The sequence below is a fragment of the Seriola aureovittata genome, chromosome 5 (genome assembly GCF_021018895.1).
Source record: "Seriola aureovittata isolate HTS-2021-v1 ecotype China chromosome 5, ASM2101889v1, whole genome shotgun sequence".
NCBI lineage: Eukaryota > Metazoa > Chordata > Actinopteri > Carangiformes > Carangidae > Seriola > Seriola aureovittata.
The window spans coordinates 24,189,023-24,209,667 of record NC_079368.1 but is presented as its reverse complement, the minus strand read 5'-3'; the positions used below and the strand labels follow the sequence as shown (position 1 = coordinate 24,209,667).

The following is a 20,645-nucleotide window of genomic DNA, read 5'->3' as shown; positions in this document are numbered from 1 at the left end:
ATTAATTGGCAATTATTTTGATAATTGTATAAATCATTTTTGATGTAAAATGTCAAACATTTCATTGTTTCTGGTTCTCAAACGAGATGATTTTCCCTCTAATTAATTATTCATAAAAAAATATTTATAACATTTATAAATATTGTTTATTAACCTTTAATAATTTTTAAGTTTGGACTGTTGGCTTGACAAACAATCATTGTGAAGGTGTCATTTTACACTCTGGCTAATGTTGAATGCATATGTTACGAATATTTACAAAACCAAGCAATCAATCCATTAATCAAGAAAATAATCAGCAGATCAACTCAATTCAATAAAAAATAATCTTTAGTTGTAGCCATATATAAAATGGTTAAGTGATTTCCACCTCAACCAACTACAACAGTAAAATCGTATTAGATTCATGCATGAGTAATAATACTGACAGGTCATGCATGTAATCAAATAGTGTAACAGTCACAGGGGCAGTTTTATGTGCTAAGCCATTTGACAATCATTAATTCCTGTAAAGTGATGATGACGAGGTTTTAAAAAAATGCTTACAGACTATAGTTATTGCAAAATAAGCCAAATTTCAACAAAAAGTGGAAGGAAAGTATCCTGCAGTAAACTAGAACTGTATAAAAGCAGCTGACAAGACAAAAAATAAATTTGTTGTTACAGTAAGGGTCATTATAAGTAATTAGGCTACAATTATTCTAGGCTACCATGGGTGGTGCATAACCAGCCACCCGACCTCAAAAATAAAAGATATAGGCTAAGAAAAAACAACAAAAACATTCACAAGAACGTTGTAAAAAGACATAACACATGCAATGAGAAATGATAATCCAAGTGAAAATTAAAGTAGGCTATGAAATTAAGAAGAGCTGCAGTTATAAATAGTTATACTGTTTCTATAGAGATCAGGGAAATAGAAAAGACAGAGAATCGTGTCTCTTTGGAAAAATCAGCTTGAAATTTAAAGTGAAGGCATTTAAAATGAACATTATATTTTCTTTTCTTTTCTTTCATATTTATTGACATTTTGTGAGAGTTAAGAGCCACATACATATAACAACTGATGTGAAATGGCCATTTTAGGCCATAGGCTTCATGTCTGAAAAATCATTAACCGCCTTGATAAATTAAACCACTGCATTTCAGCTGCTCCATACCCTTAAAAACACCCCCCGTATGCCTTCACCCGTCTCCTGCCCCCCTCTATTCATTGTAAATAACTGTTCAAACGCACAATGCGCTCTGGACCGCTTTATTCAGTCGCACAACTTCCCTGTGTTTTCATTGGTCCCTTGAGGATGCGGCGACAGCTGATTGGAGGAAAGTTTCTCCTCCAGTCCATACACCCCCCACCCCGCAGATATTCGTGGTTCGGTGCTACTGTGATTCCAGTTGTTTTCACATCCCCTCACTAACAAAAAGACTCAGAGCTGCTGTCTCTTACATCTCCGAGTAGAGTGATGCGCAACTAAGGATTGACGCTGCTGTACGTCGAGGCGAGAACGAAGAACTAAAGAGCAGAAATACACCTGGCTTTCAAGAGGAAAAATTAGGGGAGAGTTTGAAAAGTTTCTCACAGAACTGAACGTAAAGAGCGAAAATGGTGTCGGCGGGACTGGAGATCCTGGGACTGTCGCTGTGCGTAATTGGCTCGCTCCTGGTGATGGTTGCATGCGGACTGCCCATGTGGAAGGTGACGGCTTTCATTGAGGCGAACATAGTGGTGGCTCAGACAATCTGGGACGGCTTGTGGATGTCCTGCGTTGTGCAGAGCACGGGGCAGATGCAGTGCAAGGTGCACGACTCCGTCCTCGCCCTCAGCCACGACCTGCAGGCAGCCAGAGCGCTCACCATCATCTCCTCGGTGATGGGCGTGCTGGGGCTCATGGTTGTGATTGCCGGGGCGCAGTGCACCAACTGCATCCGCACTGAGTACGTCAAAGCCCGGGTGGTGAACGCCGGAGGAGCCATCTACATCATCAGTGGCGTGTTTGTGCTGGTGCCTCTCTGCTGGATGGCCAACAACATCATATCGGACTTCTACAACCCGCAGGTGCCCGCATCCAAGAAGAGGGAGATTGGCGCTGCGCTGTACATCGGTTGGGCGGCCACAGCGCTGCTACTGATCGGAGGAGCGCTGCTGTGCTGCTCCTGTCCCTCCAGCGGGAACTCGGGATACTCAGTAAAATACGCACCGACTAAGAGAGCCACGCAGAACGGGGACTATGACAAGAGGAATTATGTGTAGCTATGTGGTTCAGAGCAGGCGGTGCGTAAAAGTGACCTGCAGCTTTTGAAAAACAGTTTTTTTTTAACGGACGTTATCTTTGCACCTGCAGTTTTTTTTTTATTAGAAATCTGAACTTTGAAAATCAATGGAAGCACATCTGCTGTTTTACCTTTAATACGCTCGGACCGCAAATTCACAAATCCTTTTTGTATCTACAGGAGATTAAAAAAGACTATCAACCACAAGAGGTAGACAAAAAGGAGTATCTTTGTTAGGTACCTGCTTTTGTAAGTCTTCGAAATTATTAGTGTTTTGAATTGTTTACTGTTGTAACTACAAAGTTTTTCTGTGCTAGAAGAACTCTTGCCATCGAATATATAGGCTAAACTGTTTTTTTTTTTTTGCCTTGATGTGCATTGTCAGCACAAACGTGTAACTGAGAATGATTGCACTCTCACACATTCAAAGTCCCATTGCTTTTAGTGGAACGACGCCGACATGTTGAGGACTTCAACAATGTCCGATAGCAATAAAGACCGACGGAGAAAAGTAGTCTAAAAAAAACCTTAATAAATCTCGGACACGCTTTTGTGTCGTTCAGAAGTTGGTTGCGGTGACTTTGAGGTTTGCAGTCTATTTTTGGACCTGTAGTAGATTCCAGAGAGCCTGGGATCCCTAGGTCACAACATGAAATGTTACAGTACTTTTCTCGGCTGCACTGAGCACCTGCAAGGTTTTTGCATCATTGTCACTGCAGGAAGTCTTTTCTTTTCAAAACATTCAAGGAATAAACTTTGTTTTCTGTTGGTTTGTTGACATTTGATGTAATGATTCATTATTCATGTATACGAAGATGCAATATCGTTTCATTTTATTAAGATTAAACTGAATATATTGTCTGAAAACTTTAGTTAAAGTGTGTTCTTAAACAAAACAACTGACAACGGAGCTGTGATGGTCTGCAGAGGCAGGAGTGCGCTACACGGCTGTGCGTAATGCATGCCGTTCCCACCGTGAATCCATAAACCCCCACGGCGGGAGAAAGTATTTTGGTTAGCCATAGAAATCCAGATGACAATGCCCATTCAGCTAGAGTGGGGCTCTGCTGTTCAACTCACAATACTCCACAACCCCCACCACCCTGTTTCAGACCACCCCCACCCTCCTCATCCGCAGTCAATGAAAGGCGTTCAAATTAGAGCTACGGAGAAGTTGCTGGGATCGTCTCCTCGCAAGTCACTCCATTCATTAGTCGTCACAAACCCACCTCCCTCCATCAGGACGGTGCTAAGATAGATGGACTGCATGATGGAAGATTACACACCATCACTCTGAAGTAATTAGTTTATCCACAGCTGCTTCAAAGGCACCACAATTACTCAAACACAGGGGGTGATAGTTAGTTAAAGATATTTTAAAAAATTGGAGATTTCTTAACTTGCGACAACAATAGAAAAACACAATAACACAAGATATTTCAGTTTATGAGTAAAACCCCTCCTGTTTTAAACTGTGACTGGATTAAAGCAGCTTATCCATACTTGTTTTGCTGGTGACTTAAGAATCTTAACAGGTCATATGCCCTCTTAAAAGTTGAAAATGTGGTCGTGCAGAGAGTCTGCATGCAGTCAGGAGAGTTTGTGATCAGTGCACCCCACAGGAGACTTGTTGTAAAATGTCAACCAAGGCTGAGCTTATTATCCACCAAAGACTATTCTCCACATCCAAGACACAAACCCCTGCCCGATATGAGACATTAACATTATTGCCAAATCTCTGAACTTTTGGTTATCAATATAATTCAGTTTGATAAAACAGTTATGGAGCTTTCAGTCATATCACATGGTCTTCTTCAGTGGATAGAGTTTTCTCAGTTGTCATGGAGAGGGATCTGTTGATATGTGTCTTTAGGAGCCGTTGTGATTTCACTCCATTTAGGACTTCTCATGTGTTAAGCATGAAGGTTCATTCTCGGCTTTTGAAATTGTATTTTGACGCAACAATCTCAACTCAAGGTCCACTTACAAACTTGTTGTAGATGTGAAATTCAAATGAGCAAACTCAATGTGTGGATAACCGTGTGAAATCCCAAACTACATATTTCATATTTCCAAAGTCAATAATGGTCTTTCATTTAGAGCTGAAACAAATTGTTGAATAATCAATTGGTTGATCAACAAAAAATGAATTGACAACAATTTAAATTTTTTAAAAAATGGCAAAAATTCTCTGGTTCCACCATCTCAAATTCGACTATTTGCTGGTGTATACTCGTCTTTTATATTAAACTGAATATGTTTGGGTATGGACTGGTGGTTGAACAAAAGAAGTGACTGAAATATATTAATTTGGGTTCTAGGAAATTATAATGGGCATCTTTCAGTTTTGAATATTCTGACACGAACAAACAATCGATTTATAAAGAAAACAATTGACAGAGTAATTGGTGATGAAAATATTTGCTACTTGTATCCCTGCTTTCTATATTATATTATAATATAGCTTCCATCCTATATTCAATGTTTTTCAAAAGATAAGGCTGGTGATATTATATATTTTTGTTTTGGTCAACAAAGCCAATAAAAAAGAGCAACACCAACAATGCATTAGTCTCTCAATACTTTATGAGTTCCCCAGCCTGTCTGTGGCACTTCCGATTCATTCATTCAATCATTTAGTTGAAAATAAAAAGTTCAGTAATTTCCTAAAACAGCTGGGCTTGGTAGTTTTTCTTCTTCTACAGGAGTATAAAGAGCATTTCTGAGGACTATTTTCAGCCGAGGATGAATACACATTTAATGCTCTTTTGAGTTTTTATGGCAGCAGCATGGATTATGTGAGACTGACTCAAAACACAAAATACAGAGCTCACATTCATCGTAATGAAGGAACACGAACAGCGTGCAACAGTGTGCAATCTAGCTAAGTTGTTTGTTGGATCAATTAATCGTTGGTTTTAGTTGTATTGTGGGATTTGCTGGCAATAAGAAAAACATAGAATTCCCCCAGACTTAATTTTTCACACTTGCAGTACGGTTGTTTACAGTAGGCGTTCCTCCATTGGCATCTCTGTGGGTTTTTCTACACAAAGACACTCCCTGGAAGATCCAGTCTGGTCTGCCTCAGTGAGATGTTTTTGTCGGATTGTTAGTTCCACTCCTGTAGTCACCGCACAGAGGGTGACGAAGCGCATGGTGTGTGTGTGGGGGTGTTTGTGTGTGTGTGTGTGTGTGTGTGTGTGAGCAAGGGGTTAAGTGTGTGTATGTGTGTGTGAGTGTAGAAAAAGCGGGGTGGGGTGGGGGTGCACCTTTAAAAAAGGCCCTCATTCCAATGAGGAGGGAGGCAAATAGGGCCAGCGACGTCACTCAATGGGCACTCGCCATGGTAACCAGCCAGAACCTGCAGTTGCCTGGCAACGGGAGCCTATAATGTGGTGGTATGGATGAGCCTAATAAAAGGCCTGGCCAGCAGACATTCCTGCAAGCATGGACACACACATACACACAGCCTATGCACAGCAGTCTGGAAGATGAAGGAGGGATTTACTCAAAGCCTGTAATGGTCACTGCGAAAAGAGCTGTGACAGCAGAAACACGTTTGTTTCATTGTGTTTCATTTCAAGAGCAAATGTTAAGTGTTGCTATAAATGCTCCACACTGGGACCAAAAACACAAACTCTGGCCAAAGGGAGTATGAAACATGAATGTAAACAAATGAGTTCCTGATATCACAAATATGTCTCATAGAAACAGATGACATAACACAGAGAGACCCACTCTGACCTCTAAACTTGACCTTCCAGAGCCCGGCGGGGTGAGGCCCACAGGTCACGTCAGATCTCGGCCAGGCTGCGCACTGATTTCAGATTTGCGCAGTCGCCAGTGAGCGTCATGCGTTTTTTGTGGGGGCTGGACTGGGCTACGGGAGTCGTTTCTCATGACATGAACTTTGAACTCTGAAGTTGGCCTCAGGTCAATCGAGTCGAAAGTCACTTCCCTTGACTGACCAGGCATGATCTCATCGCAGCAGAATCCCCTGCATTTGATAGGGGTCACAACCCTCAACCTCCGAGCTCCTCACACCTGCAAGTAACTGGTTCATATGGCATGGATTCTACAAAGCAACCAAAGCACTGTAGATGATTAGCGGTGGAAAGATACTAAGTTAATTTAGTCAAATTGAGCCCAGTTAATGCCACATCTACTCCACTACATTTCAGAGGGAAATATTGTACCTCTTACTGCACTACATTTATTTGGCAGCTATGGTTTTCAATTATTTCACAGATTAACATTTATACACAAAAATATATCTTAAAATATGAGGCATCGTCTTATATTAAACCAAGCAGTGTGTAAATCAGACTTTTAATTTAATTTGATGATAGTGAGGATTAAACTATAATAATGGTTGCTGTTGGATCAGAATACTTCTTCCAACACTGTGGATGATTCATAAAACAAAGGAGACTTAATTAGTGTTTTTACTGATTGACTCAGATGTACAACAATGTCAGCAGGTGCATACAGTCCACAGACTTCCCAGCTGGATAGAGCTTACTCACAGATAGTAAAGCCAAGAGTCAGCAGGTGGTTAAAAGTGGTGGACAAATGTGGCTTTGTATACAAAGTATACAAAGACCCCATGAGCCATTTGTCTGTGAAACAATGCATGAGGCAGAGTGGTTAGAGATGAAGATCAGGAAAAAAAAACAAAAAAAAACACACGCTCTTTTCTCCTGTATTTCAAAGTTTACAGCTTGGTGACTCACGAGTTTTTGTCGCAGCCCAGTAGCACGACCAGGCTTCCTGTGCAGTGGACAGCGGAGCAGGAAACAGGAAGGAACATGGAGGGTGTGGAGGAGGAGGGTGGAGTGTGTGTGTGTGTGTCAGGAGAAATCAGAGAGCTTGGTGGTTGAATTAAAGCACTCCCAACAATCTACACACCCACTGATACATAGGAATTCATATGTCGGTACACAACACGCACGTCACTTGACCGACATTTGTTTAGTCACATTTATAGTTACGATCAGCTTGTTTCAACCCTTCCAGAGAAGCACATGAGTGCATCATATTGGTCAATTAGCAGGTAATGGTTCATTTATGGGTCAAGAACATTTTTCCTCATGGCTGTGTTTCTGAGGTCATGACAAGTTTATATTTTGGACATACATGGGAAACACATGAAATGCACATGGTTTTCAGAAATTAAGATCTTGGCTTGAATGTTTCACTCAGTAGACATCATAAAACTTCAATGGAGAGCTCGAACAAGCTGTTATATTTTTGTGATATTGTTGGCCAGTGTGGAAGATTATTTTTCTACAACCTTGCAGCAGCTAGAACTGATATTTTTTTTTAATAATAAGAGTATATCAAAGACAACGTGAAACTTATGTGACAATGTACATGTAGTGACAAAGCCACAGAGAATTATCACCTGAATCTGCAGCTCCCATCAGCGTCATTGATATAAGGCATTTTTTGTGTGGCCTGACCTCACTAAAACCTTAGTCACTAGCAGGCCTAAAATCCAACCAGACACATCAGACACAGACACATTACACAACTGCAAGATGTGTAAACAAGCAAATGAACAAGTTCACCATATCAACTTCAAAGGTTTCATTCACAATTCGCTTCCACTTTTCCTAAGTGGCCAAAAAAAGAAAATAAATCACATTATTGCAGTTTTAAAGCTTCCTCAACATTGTACATAGTACATCAGTACAACAGTAAGGGGTTAAAGGGAATATTGCTTTTTTAACGCAAGGTCACTAATACTGATATGATTGGAGGCTCACACCTGAAAAAAGAACAGGGAGTTAATATATTTATTAAACGTGCTGCCAAAAATTCACTAACACTTTCCCCAAACTACACAATATTTAAGTATATATGTGTAATTTAAGATAAGACCGCATTAGTTTTACAGCAAAGGTGAAGTATTTTATTAACAGAGTGATGAACAGACTGTCCAGTGACGGCTTTATCTCAAAATATGAGAGTAGGAGAGGTTGAAACAGGGAGTCTCAACTCCTTTCATGCCTGAGTCAGATCATGCATCCACATAGTATATTATTATTATAAGGAGGCAATTTTAAATACTAGGACACATAAAAACATGTACTGAGTTGCACGTATGCACACACACACACACACACACACACACATAGGTAAGGCAGATGAGACAAAGTGGTGAATGACAGCCCTCTGCTGAGATGAAAGGGAGGCCTGGCAGCATGAGGAATGTCTGGGTGGGATCAGGAGACATTTCTGATTTGGCATGGTTAGCAAAATGTATGTGATGTCAGTCTCTGTCTTCAACTGAGAGGAAAGGGGGGGGGGGGAACTCTCTAACATAAGTGTTGCAGTTTTAAATCCCACAAGCATTTAGTCATGTTTGCAGTCAGTTGAAGGACTGTGGTGCAGGTGGTGCAGCTTTCAGCATTGGCCTCTGGTGGTAATTTGGACTCTCATATTATTAATATAGGATATAGCAATCAGGGGCTGAGTAAACAAACAGGCTGTCTAAAACACACACACACACACACACACACACACACACACACACACACACACACACACACACACACACACACACACACACACACACACACACACGATCAGTGTACAAAGTGTATTGTTTCCACACTAATTGCATCTTGCAGGAAAACTCTTGTTATTTTCAGCACTGTTGGAAAACAAGCAAATAAATCAACAGTTGATATCTATGTATGAAAAAGATTAATCGAAAACAAGAGAAACAAACAATGTGAGAGGTTTCTTCTTTCTCTGCCTGAGCTGTTCTCTCTCTGTGGTTGTGCATGGGACTGCAGTGTGTTTTAAAGAATGAAAGTTGTAGTGCATGTCGTCCATTAAAGACAGTCCTGCATGACTGAGCCACCTACCACAGAGGATGAAAGAAAAGACTTATCATTGTGCTCAGGCCTGGCCTCCTTCACTTTGTGTAAACCCAAATATCACGCGGAAGACATGAAAAAAAAAAAAAAAAACAAGCTGTGGAAAACATATTTACACATAAACATACTGCATCTTAGATGTCGTAACTGTCTGCTCATCACTGGTGGTTTATAAGACTGGATTGGTGTTAATTTGTCATTTAGCAACTGACGGGAGAAGGGCCTTCATCTTAACACTGAGACATCGAGCCTGCAGGTATGAACGCCAATAATAATGGATAAATAAACTGCAGCCATTTTCCACCAGGATCCAGATGATCCATGTGAGGGATTCTTCCTGATCATTTAAAGCTGGGGTACTTTTACACCAACTATGGGGACACTCCCCTTGAAGGAATAGTCTGACATTTTGAGAAATACACTTGTTTGCCTTCTTGGCCGAAGTTAAATGAGAAGATCATTGTCATGTCTGTACAGTAGCTAAATGAAGCTACAGTCGGCAGCTGGTTAGCTTAGCTTAGCACAAAGACTGGATCTCTTATGCAGACTTGGACAATGTCTTGGGAAGGAGCAACCACTTCAATAAACAAAATAGAACATGATCGTTAGAGGTACTGGTTGGCAGATTTTTAAAAATCTCATCTAAGAAAGCAAATGAGAGAATTTTACAAGCTATTCCTTTAAATATTCATTTAATTATTATTATTTATCATAATTTATGAACTTGTATGCAAAGTTCTGTACATATTGTTCTTAATCAGTAGCTTGTCTGTTAATGAATAAATTTTAAAGTCAGATAGCAAACACATCACAATGTACAGAGCAATAGAAACTTAAAAATACATGCAAGTTGAATAAAATTTAAATAATTCCAATATAAGAGTATTTGATAATAAAATAAATTAAACAACTTATTCCACCGGTGCTGTATTCAGTAACATCAATCAGTCTCAAATTCATGCAAATTTTTTTTTCCAGGCTATACTAATCACTTTTGCTTGAGAGCACTTTAAAACAATGGAAGAAAGAGATGGATTCAGGGTATAACACCCCAACTGTGAGGGGGCGCGAGGGGTTAAAGGTCACAGGGGCTAGGGATCATTAAGGGCATCTGTGGGCTGACAGGCTGACATGAAGCAAAACAGAAAATAAAGATTTGAGGTGAAGATGTTTCTTTTTTTTCTCGTTCCAGATAATTGTGGATTTTAGAGAAATCTATAAGTTTGTATGGGACGTTTGTGCGGTTGATTGTGTGCGGGGCTTGTGTTGTGTGTGTGTGTGTGTGTGTGTGTGTGTGTGTGTCTGTTTCGGTGTGTGTGATCATCCTTTCACAGCATGACGGGCAGACAGGCAGCAGGCAGAGGCAGTCAGCTGTAGTTCTTTGTCTCTGGCTGTCCAATATAACTAATCCTGTGTGGATTCTGACATGATTAGCGACAGAGACGCATGAAAACAACTGAAACTGTTTCAAAGAGAGAGAGAAATGAAGAGAGAGAAGACACTAAGGCAAGTTCTCCAAGATGCTTGGGACAACCTACCTGCCAAGTACCTTGAAAACGGTGTGCGAATGTAGCAGGTTTGTTTATTGCAAATTGCATGAAATCAGAGCCTAAACCTTTTGCACAGGACTGAATTCATATTGGTTACAACTTTTATTCCTTATGAATATTGTCCGATATATTATTTGATTTTTGTAACTATCTGCCTTAGAAACCAAATACTCTGTATCAAATGTGGGTAAGTGATTTTGTGAATGAAAGGTTATAACAGTAAAGTTTTATAACTCTTCCTTATCTATCAAAAAATCTAAACTTTAAAGTATTTCAAGTAAATAAAAGAATGTAAAAAGTATAAGATAGGAATTTTTCTCATGTAGTCCATCAAATACCCCCCCACCCCCCACCAGCATCTCCTCTAACTCCACTGAGCAGCTCGCCCCTGTTGAGGCAACACAACTGTTTGAGTGTGAGGCCTTAAAAAATGCAGCTCTGCACATCTACACATCGGCTGTATGATCCTGCCTTTGAGGGTATGTTTCCCTCAGTGTATGTGTGTGTGTGTGTGTGTGTGTGTGTGTGTGTGTGTGTGTGTTGGATCTGTTGCATGGCACATTCCTCAGATGCAGAGCACTGGAAAGGGCAGTGGCCCCACTTCACCAGAGGTGCAAGAGGGGGGATGGAGAGCAAAGTGATTGATGGCTGAGGGGAGGCGGCTAAATGATGGGCCGAACAGGTGGATCTATGACTGGAACAGCAACAGACTCACTGATGCTGACACCGTCTCTGCTCATTGACAGGTAAACATCAGATGATTAGGAATAACAGCTGTTCTTTGGGCTGCATCCTGTCCTCAACGACAACCACCAGAGAGAAGAACAGTTTTATGTTTTGTTTTAAAACATCATATCAAGACAGAAGAAAACTTCACTTATACATGAGGTTCAAAAGTTCATTCTTGACATCGGAAACAGCAGCTGAGAAAAGAAATTCATCACAATATCGACTTAGTAGCTGTTGCACACTTTCAGTCATATCACTGGGTCGTCATCTGCATCAGGATTTTACCAGGCTGGAACCAAATGTTCAAATTTCCATCTTTTTACTGAGGTATCTTTTGCAGGAATAATCCTCTCTCACCATTCTCCTCGCACAAATGAAAAGTTGAATTCAAAAGCAATAAAACAACGTTGCTCAGCTCAGTACCCTCGGGGGTTTTGTTGCTATGTAGCCTCCCTTGTGGTTAAATGTCAGTTATCTTGAGCTAGATATGGCTGCGTAACTGACATTACTTTATCAGTTCACTGACATTATTTGTGCCACATTTAGCATGTCACAAGTAAACATTTCTGTGGCTTTATCACAAAAATAATACAGCGAGTAAACACATCACTGGCATTTGTGACCACAGTGGCCAGTTCATCTCACTTCTTGGGCTTCTCTTATATTTTGGCTTCAAACAAGTTCTGAATGGACTTTGTTGTGAGAGTGTTTTCTCAGCTGTTGCTTTAAGACTTTACTTGCTTCTAACAGTATTTCAACCAAGCACACAGCAACATCATAGGCACTTTAAAACCTAGTATTTGTAACAGCACTTTCCATTTCCTAAAACACTTATTTTCTGAAATAGAAATTTAAAAAAGATACCACATGAACATGATGTAAATAAAATGATCCACACTCGCTCCAACATTTCTGACTTCATGTAACGGCCTACTTTTCAGCTTCGAAGTAAAAAAAGAAGTGTCCACCTCCATGTCCATAAATGAAAAGAGATCAGAAGTCCACGACAACTGGACAACTCCATCTGCTGATGAAGATCATGTAATATAATCAAAAGCTCTTAAATTGACCCTGATTGTGTCAGCCAACCAAAAAAAAATGTTAAAACTTCCGCCAGAAACAAAAACAAGACGACAAAAAGAGACAGAAGGGAAAAACAGAGCGGCTGCTGAGGACGCATTTATCAGCAATTCATGATAATTACGTTGCTAAGAATAAACAGGCTCTCCACCCTGTTAATGACATAAATGTGTCTTCCATTGCTTTCTGTAAGTATGTCTGCTAGATAACCACTCTGTTGCAACAGTGAACAAGATATATCAATATCTAAATACACTTCTGATTTACTTGTATGGTACGAAGGCTCCAGAACCCACAGGCCGGGTGGGCCGGGTTTACTGAACGTTCAGGGTCAAAACCACGCAGGGTGAACCAGCTTTTGGTCCCTATGCACCTGTAGAGCAAACTGAATACCTGAGGTCTGCAAAAACTGTCCGCTCAGTTAAATGAAGGCTTAAGACATTGTTTTGCTGCAGCTTAACCAATAAGTTAATCATAACTTCCATTTAATCTTTATGTTCTTGTTTTTGCTTTTGTTGTTTAAATGCACTTTTAATTTCTTATTGTTTTGAATGTTTTTCATTTATTCCATGGCTCTGGAAAGCACTTTGAATTGCCTTGTGTCTGAATGCTGCTATACAAATAAACCCGCCTTGGCTATGGATGTAAAGTGGATGTAAAGTGACCCAGGGGAAGCAGCATACATACTGTACACATTCACACACAATTAAGTGATGATAACGCACACATCCTCTCTGGTGACAATAAAAACATTTGCATTAACATCCCCTGCTACACCACGATGCAGATCGTGGCACGTTTCAGTCCCACTGCTGCCACTCAGTCCGGACTTTCCTGTGAAACCACCCAAACACCATTCACACTCAAGGTCATGATCTCATCCCGATCCAGGAGCGATAAGGATCTCAATTACCCCTCAGAGACCAGCTCAGGCCCCACCTTTCCAGCCACTCTCTGGCAGCAAATCACCACCAGGAGGCCTGGCCTACATTCTCAAATGTGGGCCAGGGTCGCAGCCCTCACCTTTGTCCCACATGAGCAAGCTGAGCTCAGGAGATGATGGAGTTCATTAAGCCTTAAAACTTTTACCAGAAGTCCCACAAATACAGTAAGAGCCGTTTTATTTTCCATGGAACCACAAGTTGTTCGTCAGCAAAACAAAAGAGTTGACCAGGATGAAAACAGTGTAATCAGTGTGGATCACTTTCTCTGCCCCCGTCGGTTGTGACTGCCAAAAGCAAACACTCGGCCAGGGCTTTGTTTTATGACACAGGAGAACGTTTCAACTTCCTTTTTACAAATGGATGTGCTGTATCCTTTCTGCCCACAAGTGACAATGGTGGTTCTCAGCACGGGTCACTGTGGCTAAGAATGAAGAGAATATAGCATTTTTCTATAATCTAGTTTTTCCTTGTGGAATATTTTAGTTTAGTTAGTACATTTTTCTCACATCTTAAATGATAAACCTCAAAACAATAAATGCAATTAAGCCATTTAATATAATTTATTGGACATGTTTAAAATGTAATGTGGTGTGAACTACTCACATACATAAACAGGAATAAAACAGGAATTTAAAAGCAAAAACAAGACTTCCACACATTTACAAAAAGACTGTACAATATACACATTAAAACCTTTAAAAACAAAACAAAAAAACGTGGATAAAGTTCTTGTCCGACTGACTGTGTGAACAGCAGCACTCGCACTGTTCAAGACTCAAACCACAAACTGGAACTCACGTTCCCTCCGAGTGCTGAATCTTCTCATGACAAGAGGGTGATGAGAGCATCCAGAAACTTACTTCTGTCCTCCGTCTTCAGTTCGATTACTGCAGAGGGAAAAACACGGGTAAGAAATAAGTGCATGAGTAAAATGTGAGCACACACACACACGTCCTAGTAACATGTTTTGATTTGATTTTTCATAAACAATCTGAAAAAGAAAATGTAAAACATCATGTATCGTAACACGCAGAGAACTGAAAGCAGTTTGGAATAAATGTTTGTGGTGGGGACGTGTAGAATCTCTTATCCTTCATATGAAGTATGACATACATGTTGAAATGCACACGAGTGTCACATTTATCTCACGATGCCCGGTGCTCAGTCACACAACTGACCGCTTTGAATGTCTGGACTGAACTAAAAGCTGGACTGTAACTTACAGAAAATACAAGGCTGCCACCTGCAGTCTACAGGAGAGACTGACATGTATGTAAGAACACACATTCTCCTGCATTGTCTGCCAAATTAAATTTGCACCCTTTTCAGACTTATTTAACGCCACATAGAATTTATTTACATTTATGTCACATTTGCTTCTGTACTTCCCTGCCGTACATAACAATAATACCTAATAGAGCTAACCGATTAATGTGACCCGGACCCCAAATAAGATGCAAAAAATTATCTATGGATTAACCAAATTATAAAACAATAATTTTATAGACATAACATCTCCTGACACTGCAATTGGATACAAAAACTTATTATTACTGACTAAGGCAACCAAGAGAAGACATTCAAGACCTTTGCAAATGAAATGTAAGACTTTTTAATATCTTCTAAAGCCTTTTTTTGACAGAACTGAATTAAATGTTTTGAGACTTTTCAAGACCTGCAGATACCCCCATTAGACACTGTGGACTCTAGAACAATAAATGATGCTGTTACTTACTTGACGTGTCAAAGTTGTCATGAAGAGTTCGGGAGCTGGTGCTCTCTGCAGCTTTCTCAAATGCTCGACCGAAGAAACTTGCGGAGTACAGAGAAATGGGCAAGAGTTGAGGAAATGAGGTGATAATTGTTCAATACAATAAAAAAAGAAAAGAAAGGAAAGGTGAGGTTTTGGAAGAAATTAGAGCTGAAACAATCAATCTTTAATACTGTTCGTTATTAAAGAATGTTGATTTTGATTGTTGATTAACTGTTAAATATCTAGAGATTCCAGCTTCTCAAATGAGAAGGTTTGCGACTTTTGTTTGTTCTCTAAGATAGTAAACTGAATATCTTTGAGTTTGAGGTGTTGGTTGCACCAAAAATAAAATGCAATTTGAATAAGTCAACTTGCACTCTGGCAAATTGTAAGGGACGTCTTTAAAATATTGCATAATAACGGAAATAAGTTGTTTTTAGTGCTGAAATGTTACATAACTACAAAAGAAAATGCAAAGAACATTTTCTTATCATGTTTCTTTTAAAATGAAGCTTCTTAAATCAGTTGCTGCACTTTCATTCATTCAAGTCATTCATTTGTGTAGTGTAAGATTTGTGTTGTCATACAGCTCATCTTTTTTTTTTTTACTAAGAGGTCTTACTTCTTCTTGTCAGATGTCTCAGACTCTGGTGGGATTCCCACAACAATGACAGACCCCTTCTCCACATCCTTGGGAGCAGCCATGATGAGGGGAAGCAGTTTGCAGCGTTTATTCCTCGTCTAAAGAACCAAGACACCATGAGTGAAAGAGTGGAAAGACGGCAATAACAGCATGATATCAGTCTACTTCCTTCACATTTCCAATCAGTTTTGAGAACAATCAGAGACTCACTGAGTGGACAAAAGCCTTCAGGAGGTATTTGGAGAGCAGGGTCAAGGCCATGGGTTTAGAAAAGAGCTTCACATCAGGAGTTCCCTGCAAATGAAAGAGCAGGAGGAGGAGAGGATTAATCTGAGGAGGATATCCTGCTAAGAAACAGCCAGACAAACGTGTCAGTCAAACAGACACTCGTACCTCCATGAGGTAGCAGTAGAGGAAGGGTCCCTGTGACAGGATGAGGTTGGTACAGATGCAGCTGGCTACAGTCTGCTGGATAGCAATCAGCTTCTTCTTGGCCAGGTCAATGCCAGAATGGAGACGATCAAGGTTACTCCTGCACAGAGAGAGAGACCCCATATGAAAAAACAAACATTTTATAGCTTCATAACACTAGCTCAGTCCTGGTCATCAACATCTTTGAGGAAATACACAAGCATTAAGATTGTAGGCAGTTAACTAACACTTAAAGTGACTCTGTAACGACAGTAATCATTTAAGTTTTCCGCATGTCACACTGTGCTAGATGGGTATAATAAAATCTTGGTCTCAATTTGTGTCATACTGTACACTATTAATTTGACCACTGCGATATAAACAGAAAAAGATCAGTACAATCTAGGATCACCGTTTTGGATTTACAGCCACAGATTTTTACCATGTTTGACTGTGAACTTGTATCGAGCCCAAAATCGCAGTGTGAAGGGGATTTTAGTTTCTGCTACACACCTGGAAAGGGAGTCGAGAGCCTTGATGAAGTTGTCACTGTTGCTCTCGTCTTTCTCAGTGCTCTCCAGCAAAGCAGCAGTAGCATGCACCATGTCACTGGCCAGGAAACGGTTCTTAAAGCCAAAGTGAACACCAAACGTCTGGATACGGATATCTTTCATTCTGATAGAGAGGGCGAAAAAATAGATTTGTGTGCAGCCTATATAGGAAAACTGAATGACAGCATGTTTCTCTTAGAGACTTTTCTAGATTCATACCCATATTTATTAGAAGACTCTTCAATCACGTCCCTTAGATTCTCTTTGATTGACATGTCCATGGAATTGAATTTCTGCCGCACTTGTTTCAGGGGTAGCCTGTTACAAGAAATATCAACAACAAATATTAGCAGGTAAAACAAGTGAACTCTATTTCACATCACAGGCTGACCTCAAATTCCACTTAATAAAGAGTCAGTATACAACGCACTTACCCCATGTCAGCTAGGAACTCCTGGAGTTTCTTTTGTCCATTTAACGTCCAAAGCTTGAAGTTGCACGACGTGTAGCATGAATTACAAATGCTCTCATACAAAGACCAGTGCTGGTAGAGGGTTAGACGCAGGCTGAAGCAGGAGGTCAAGGAACACACAAAGTAGTTTGTATCAGTGATTACTGGATTGATTACACTTAAATTAGGAAAAAAACAGTGTTGTAGATCCCAATAGCGATGGCAGCTCAAATGCATTAAGGATACTCGTATTCAAAGGAGATCCTCATACAGTCGATGGAGAGCGAGTTCTCCTCATCCTCATTTCGGTGGTTATGCCGGGAAACATGTCGCTGCATTGTGGCGATGTCAGTTACGTACTTCATACTAAAAAAGGACCGAGGCACACGAGGTTAACTCAGTGCAGATAAACAACTCGATGCAATCAAACAGTAAACAACATCTTGTAACCAATAATGAACGGAAAACCTGCGAATGACTGCTCAACAGCAGGGAGTTCTCCTATTTAACTCAAAAGGGAATCAATCTATGTTTTGAAATGCTGAAGACGTTCTTACTGTGTGATTTTATCATGAACCCACTGGTCTGTCAGCCCAATGATGGCCCACCTGCAGGAGGAAGAAATTACAGTACAGTGCACTGTGCATTTCCAACATGTTTATGTGATTACAAAAGATTGAATTTTGATCAGGTAGCTTACCAGAGCATGTCTTTAGTGTCTTTAGTCAACACCCACGCCAGCTCAAAAAACATCATTGCAGCCTGACAGAAGACAAACATGAAAACATTTGTGTGTGAAATGAAAGTCAACATACAGTGATGCATAGTGAACTCTTACGTGTGTATGTAGATATAGATCATTTTAAAAGTTGACATGAACATTATCAAATTAAATTTCCAGAAGTTTTAAAAACTAATACTCACAGAAGTCCCGTGATATTCATACTGCTCATAGTCAAACAAGATTTCCCTCCTGAGAAATGAATGAAACATTAGTATAAATTTAGAAGTTGTTGTATAATACAATCCTTACATCTCCTTAAAAACACTTCACCTTCGTGCTTCCCACTCCCTCTTCGCTCGCTGTCTTTCAATTCTCCTCTCAACTGCACCCTGCAGTGACACGATCACAAACATTAATGACAACCATTTAGTCCACACTGCTCCAATTCATTTCAGTGGAATTTACTAATTGTGTTCAACACATACTTCATCAAATCTCCTTCGTTTGCCAGACGGCTCAGAGCCGCCATCGCTCTCATTTCCAGAGTCGCCTCCTTCTTCGTCATCTTCATCTCGGAAAATATCATCATATGAGGGAACGCCGAGGTCATCATCTTGTTTGATTAGTAGTTTAATCTGTGAATGAGATGACAGGGGTTTATAGGATGTTGAATTCCAAACGTGTAAGCACGGCAGCACAGTTTGCACTGAGAAATTTCAATTGCTAAAGAGAGAACAGAGAAAGCACCAATATGCAAACAAGTAAAAACTAATTAAAATTCATAAGCAACATTTTAACGTGCTGTGTAAGTGTTTTTTTCCCCTTCATTATCAATCATTTGAGCTGAATTGATTATTAGCCATCACCTGGGTGTCATTGTAGACATTGACCACATCGACAGGGCGGTGAGTGTCACAGATGAAGAAGATGGAGTCATCATCTGGCTGCAGCATCTCAAGGAGGTCGACATTTGCCCCACAGTTGATGAGCACAAAGTGTTGGAACTACAACACAATTCAAAATTATACACTTAGTTCTGCAAGACGTCTTGGAAACCCTCAACAGTTATTTATGCGTCTGTCATATATTCATGTGTTAAGCTCTGGTCTGATTTGACCATACCTGCTCTTTGTGTTCAAGGAAGGCAGTGCCAAGGTCCTGCCAGCCTGTAACTGGCACGAGTGTATACTGGACCTGGTCACAGTGGAACAGCGCCTGGTACAGAGACACAAAGAGTCAGCAATTGATTTTTAATTTACTAATTCATTATAAGCCATTGGAGCACTGAAAATTAAGCTTTTAATAAATGTGAGATAGACAAATATAAAAGTATAACTATAATCATTTTAGCAGTATTTTATATCAGCATCAATTAGTTTGATCTCACTAATGTGCATCTTCATCCCAGTAAAATTGCCCACACTATGTGTAAAAGTACTGGGAGTATTTAATTACCATGTTCTCATGTTAACATGCTTCAACATATCCCCCTACACCATATCATTTGGGTCTACATAATATGATTAATCAAAGTTTTGACCTGACAGACAATTTTACGATCGTTTATTGCTGTAGTTTGTGAATAGTTACTATAGTTCGATAAGGCTGCATATAATTATTAATTTCTTCATCAATTAATCTGTATTAAAAGTGTTTTCATGATTGCTTGGTCTAGAAAAAGACATGAACATGTCATCACAGTGATGCCTTCAAATATCTTGTTTTGTTCGAGCAACTACATACTAACATGTATGACATAAAAACTTTACGATTGGGAAGCTGGAACCAGCAGATTGTTGCTTATATAATGACAACAATTATTTGATTAACAAAACAGTTTGATAATTTCATAATAGTTTGCCGTTGACTGACAAATCGATCAATCGACTGACAGCTACAGCTCTAAACTGATCGTTTCAGCAGTATATGCAACATGGAGAGGATAAGTGATGTCAGTCTGTGCCCTCACTATGTTGCTGATGATAAAAGTAACACAGGGTAAAGGGAGCTAATGTTTGCTAGCAGCAAGGTGGGTATCTTACCTGTAGTATCTTACAAGCGCAGAGCGCGTCGATGTCTGACGCCACCAGGAGTGCGACTCTCTGAAAACAAGATAACGTTGAACATGTAGTTTTTAGTGAACTTATAAAATAAATACTTTGCTTCTCAAAATTATATAATAACCAACTTTGATATACGCTGAGTGGCGTTAGCAAACACACGACGCTTAAGTTCGCCTCCAAATCAGCAGTTAAGTGAAATATAACTTACAATACTGAGCGGCAGGTTCTCCGTTTTCTGCTCCTGTTACTGTTGTGAAAGGGTGTTAGACATTGTAGTTAAAGCCTTTAGTGTCTGAAACTCATTAAGCCTTTAACTACAATGTCTAAAACGGAGAACCGGTCGCTCAGTGTTGTAAGGTGCGTTTCCTTGTTTAACCCATTCATGGTTCAAGTTAGCTAAACTAACGTTACACTTTCTGCAAACTTACCTGGTTGGCAACAACTTCATAAAATTCCTTTCTTATGTCCGTGATGAACATTTTTAAAAACTTTTAAGATGAGACAAACTCGATAAAATAACCCTAGAGTGGCATGGACAGCGAATTATTTTGGTTTGTTGTCAGGACCGGAGCGTTTTCTGCTACAAAA

The 20,645-nt window shown here is 40.0% G+C and overlaps 2 protein-coding genes across 2 annotated transcripts; one reads left to right on the top strand and one right to left on the bottom strand.

Annotated features, from left to right (window-relative positions):
- The first annotated feature begins 1,238 nt into the window (after positions 1–1,238).
- cldn5a (claudin 5a) lies at positions 1,239–3,143 on the top strand. The gene has a single exon (XM_056376441.1). The coding sequence runs from the start codon at positions 1,604–1,606 to the stop codon at positions 2,249–2,251; it is 648 nt and encodes a 215-aa protein (XP_056232416.1). The 5' UTR covers positions 1,239–1,603; the 3' UTR covers positions 2,252–3,143.
- Positions 3,144–14,012: 10,869 nt separating this feature from the next.
- cdc45 (CDC45 cell division cycle 45 homolog (S. cerevisiae)) lies at positions 14,013–20,645 on the bottom strand. The gene is made up of 18 exons (XM_056376666.1): positions 20,486–20,645; positions 20,037–20,096; positions 19,117–19,209; positions 18,861–18,998; positions 18,480–18,629; positions 18,325–18,383; positions 18,195–18,243; positions 17,971–18,032; positions 17,828–17,878; positions 17,517–17,636; positions 17,254–17,385; positions 17,039–17,137; positions 16,782–16,943; positions 16,251–16,389; positions 16,068–16,151; positions 15,837–15,955; positions 15,197–15,273; positions 14,013–14,348 (listed from the first exon to the last, which is right to left on the bottom strand). Exons 1-18 carry the CDS (start codon positions 20,534–20,536, stop codon positions 14,284–14,286), a joined length of 1,710 nt encoding a protein of 569 aa, XP_056232641.1. The 5' UTR covers positions 20,537–20,645; the 3' UTR covers positions 14,013–14,283.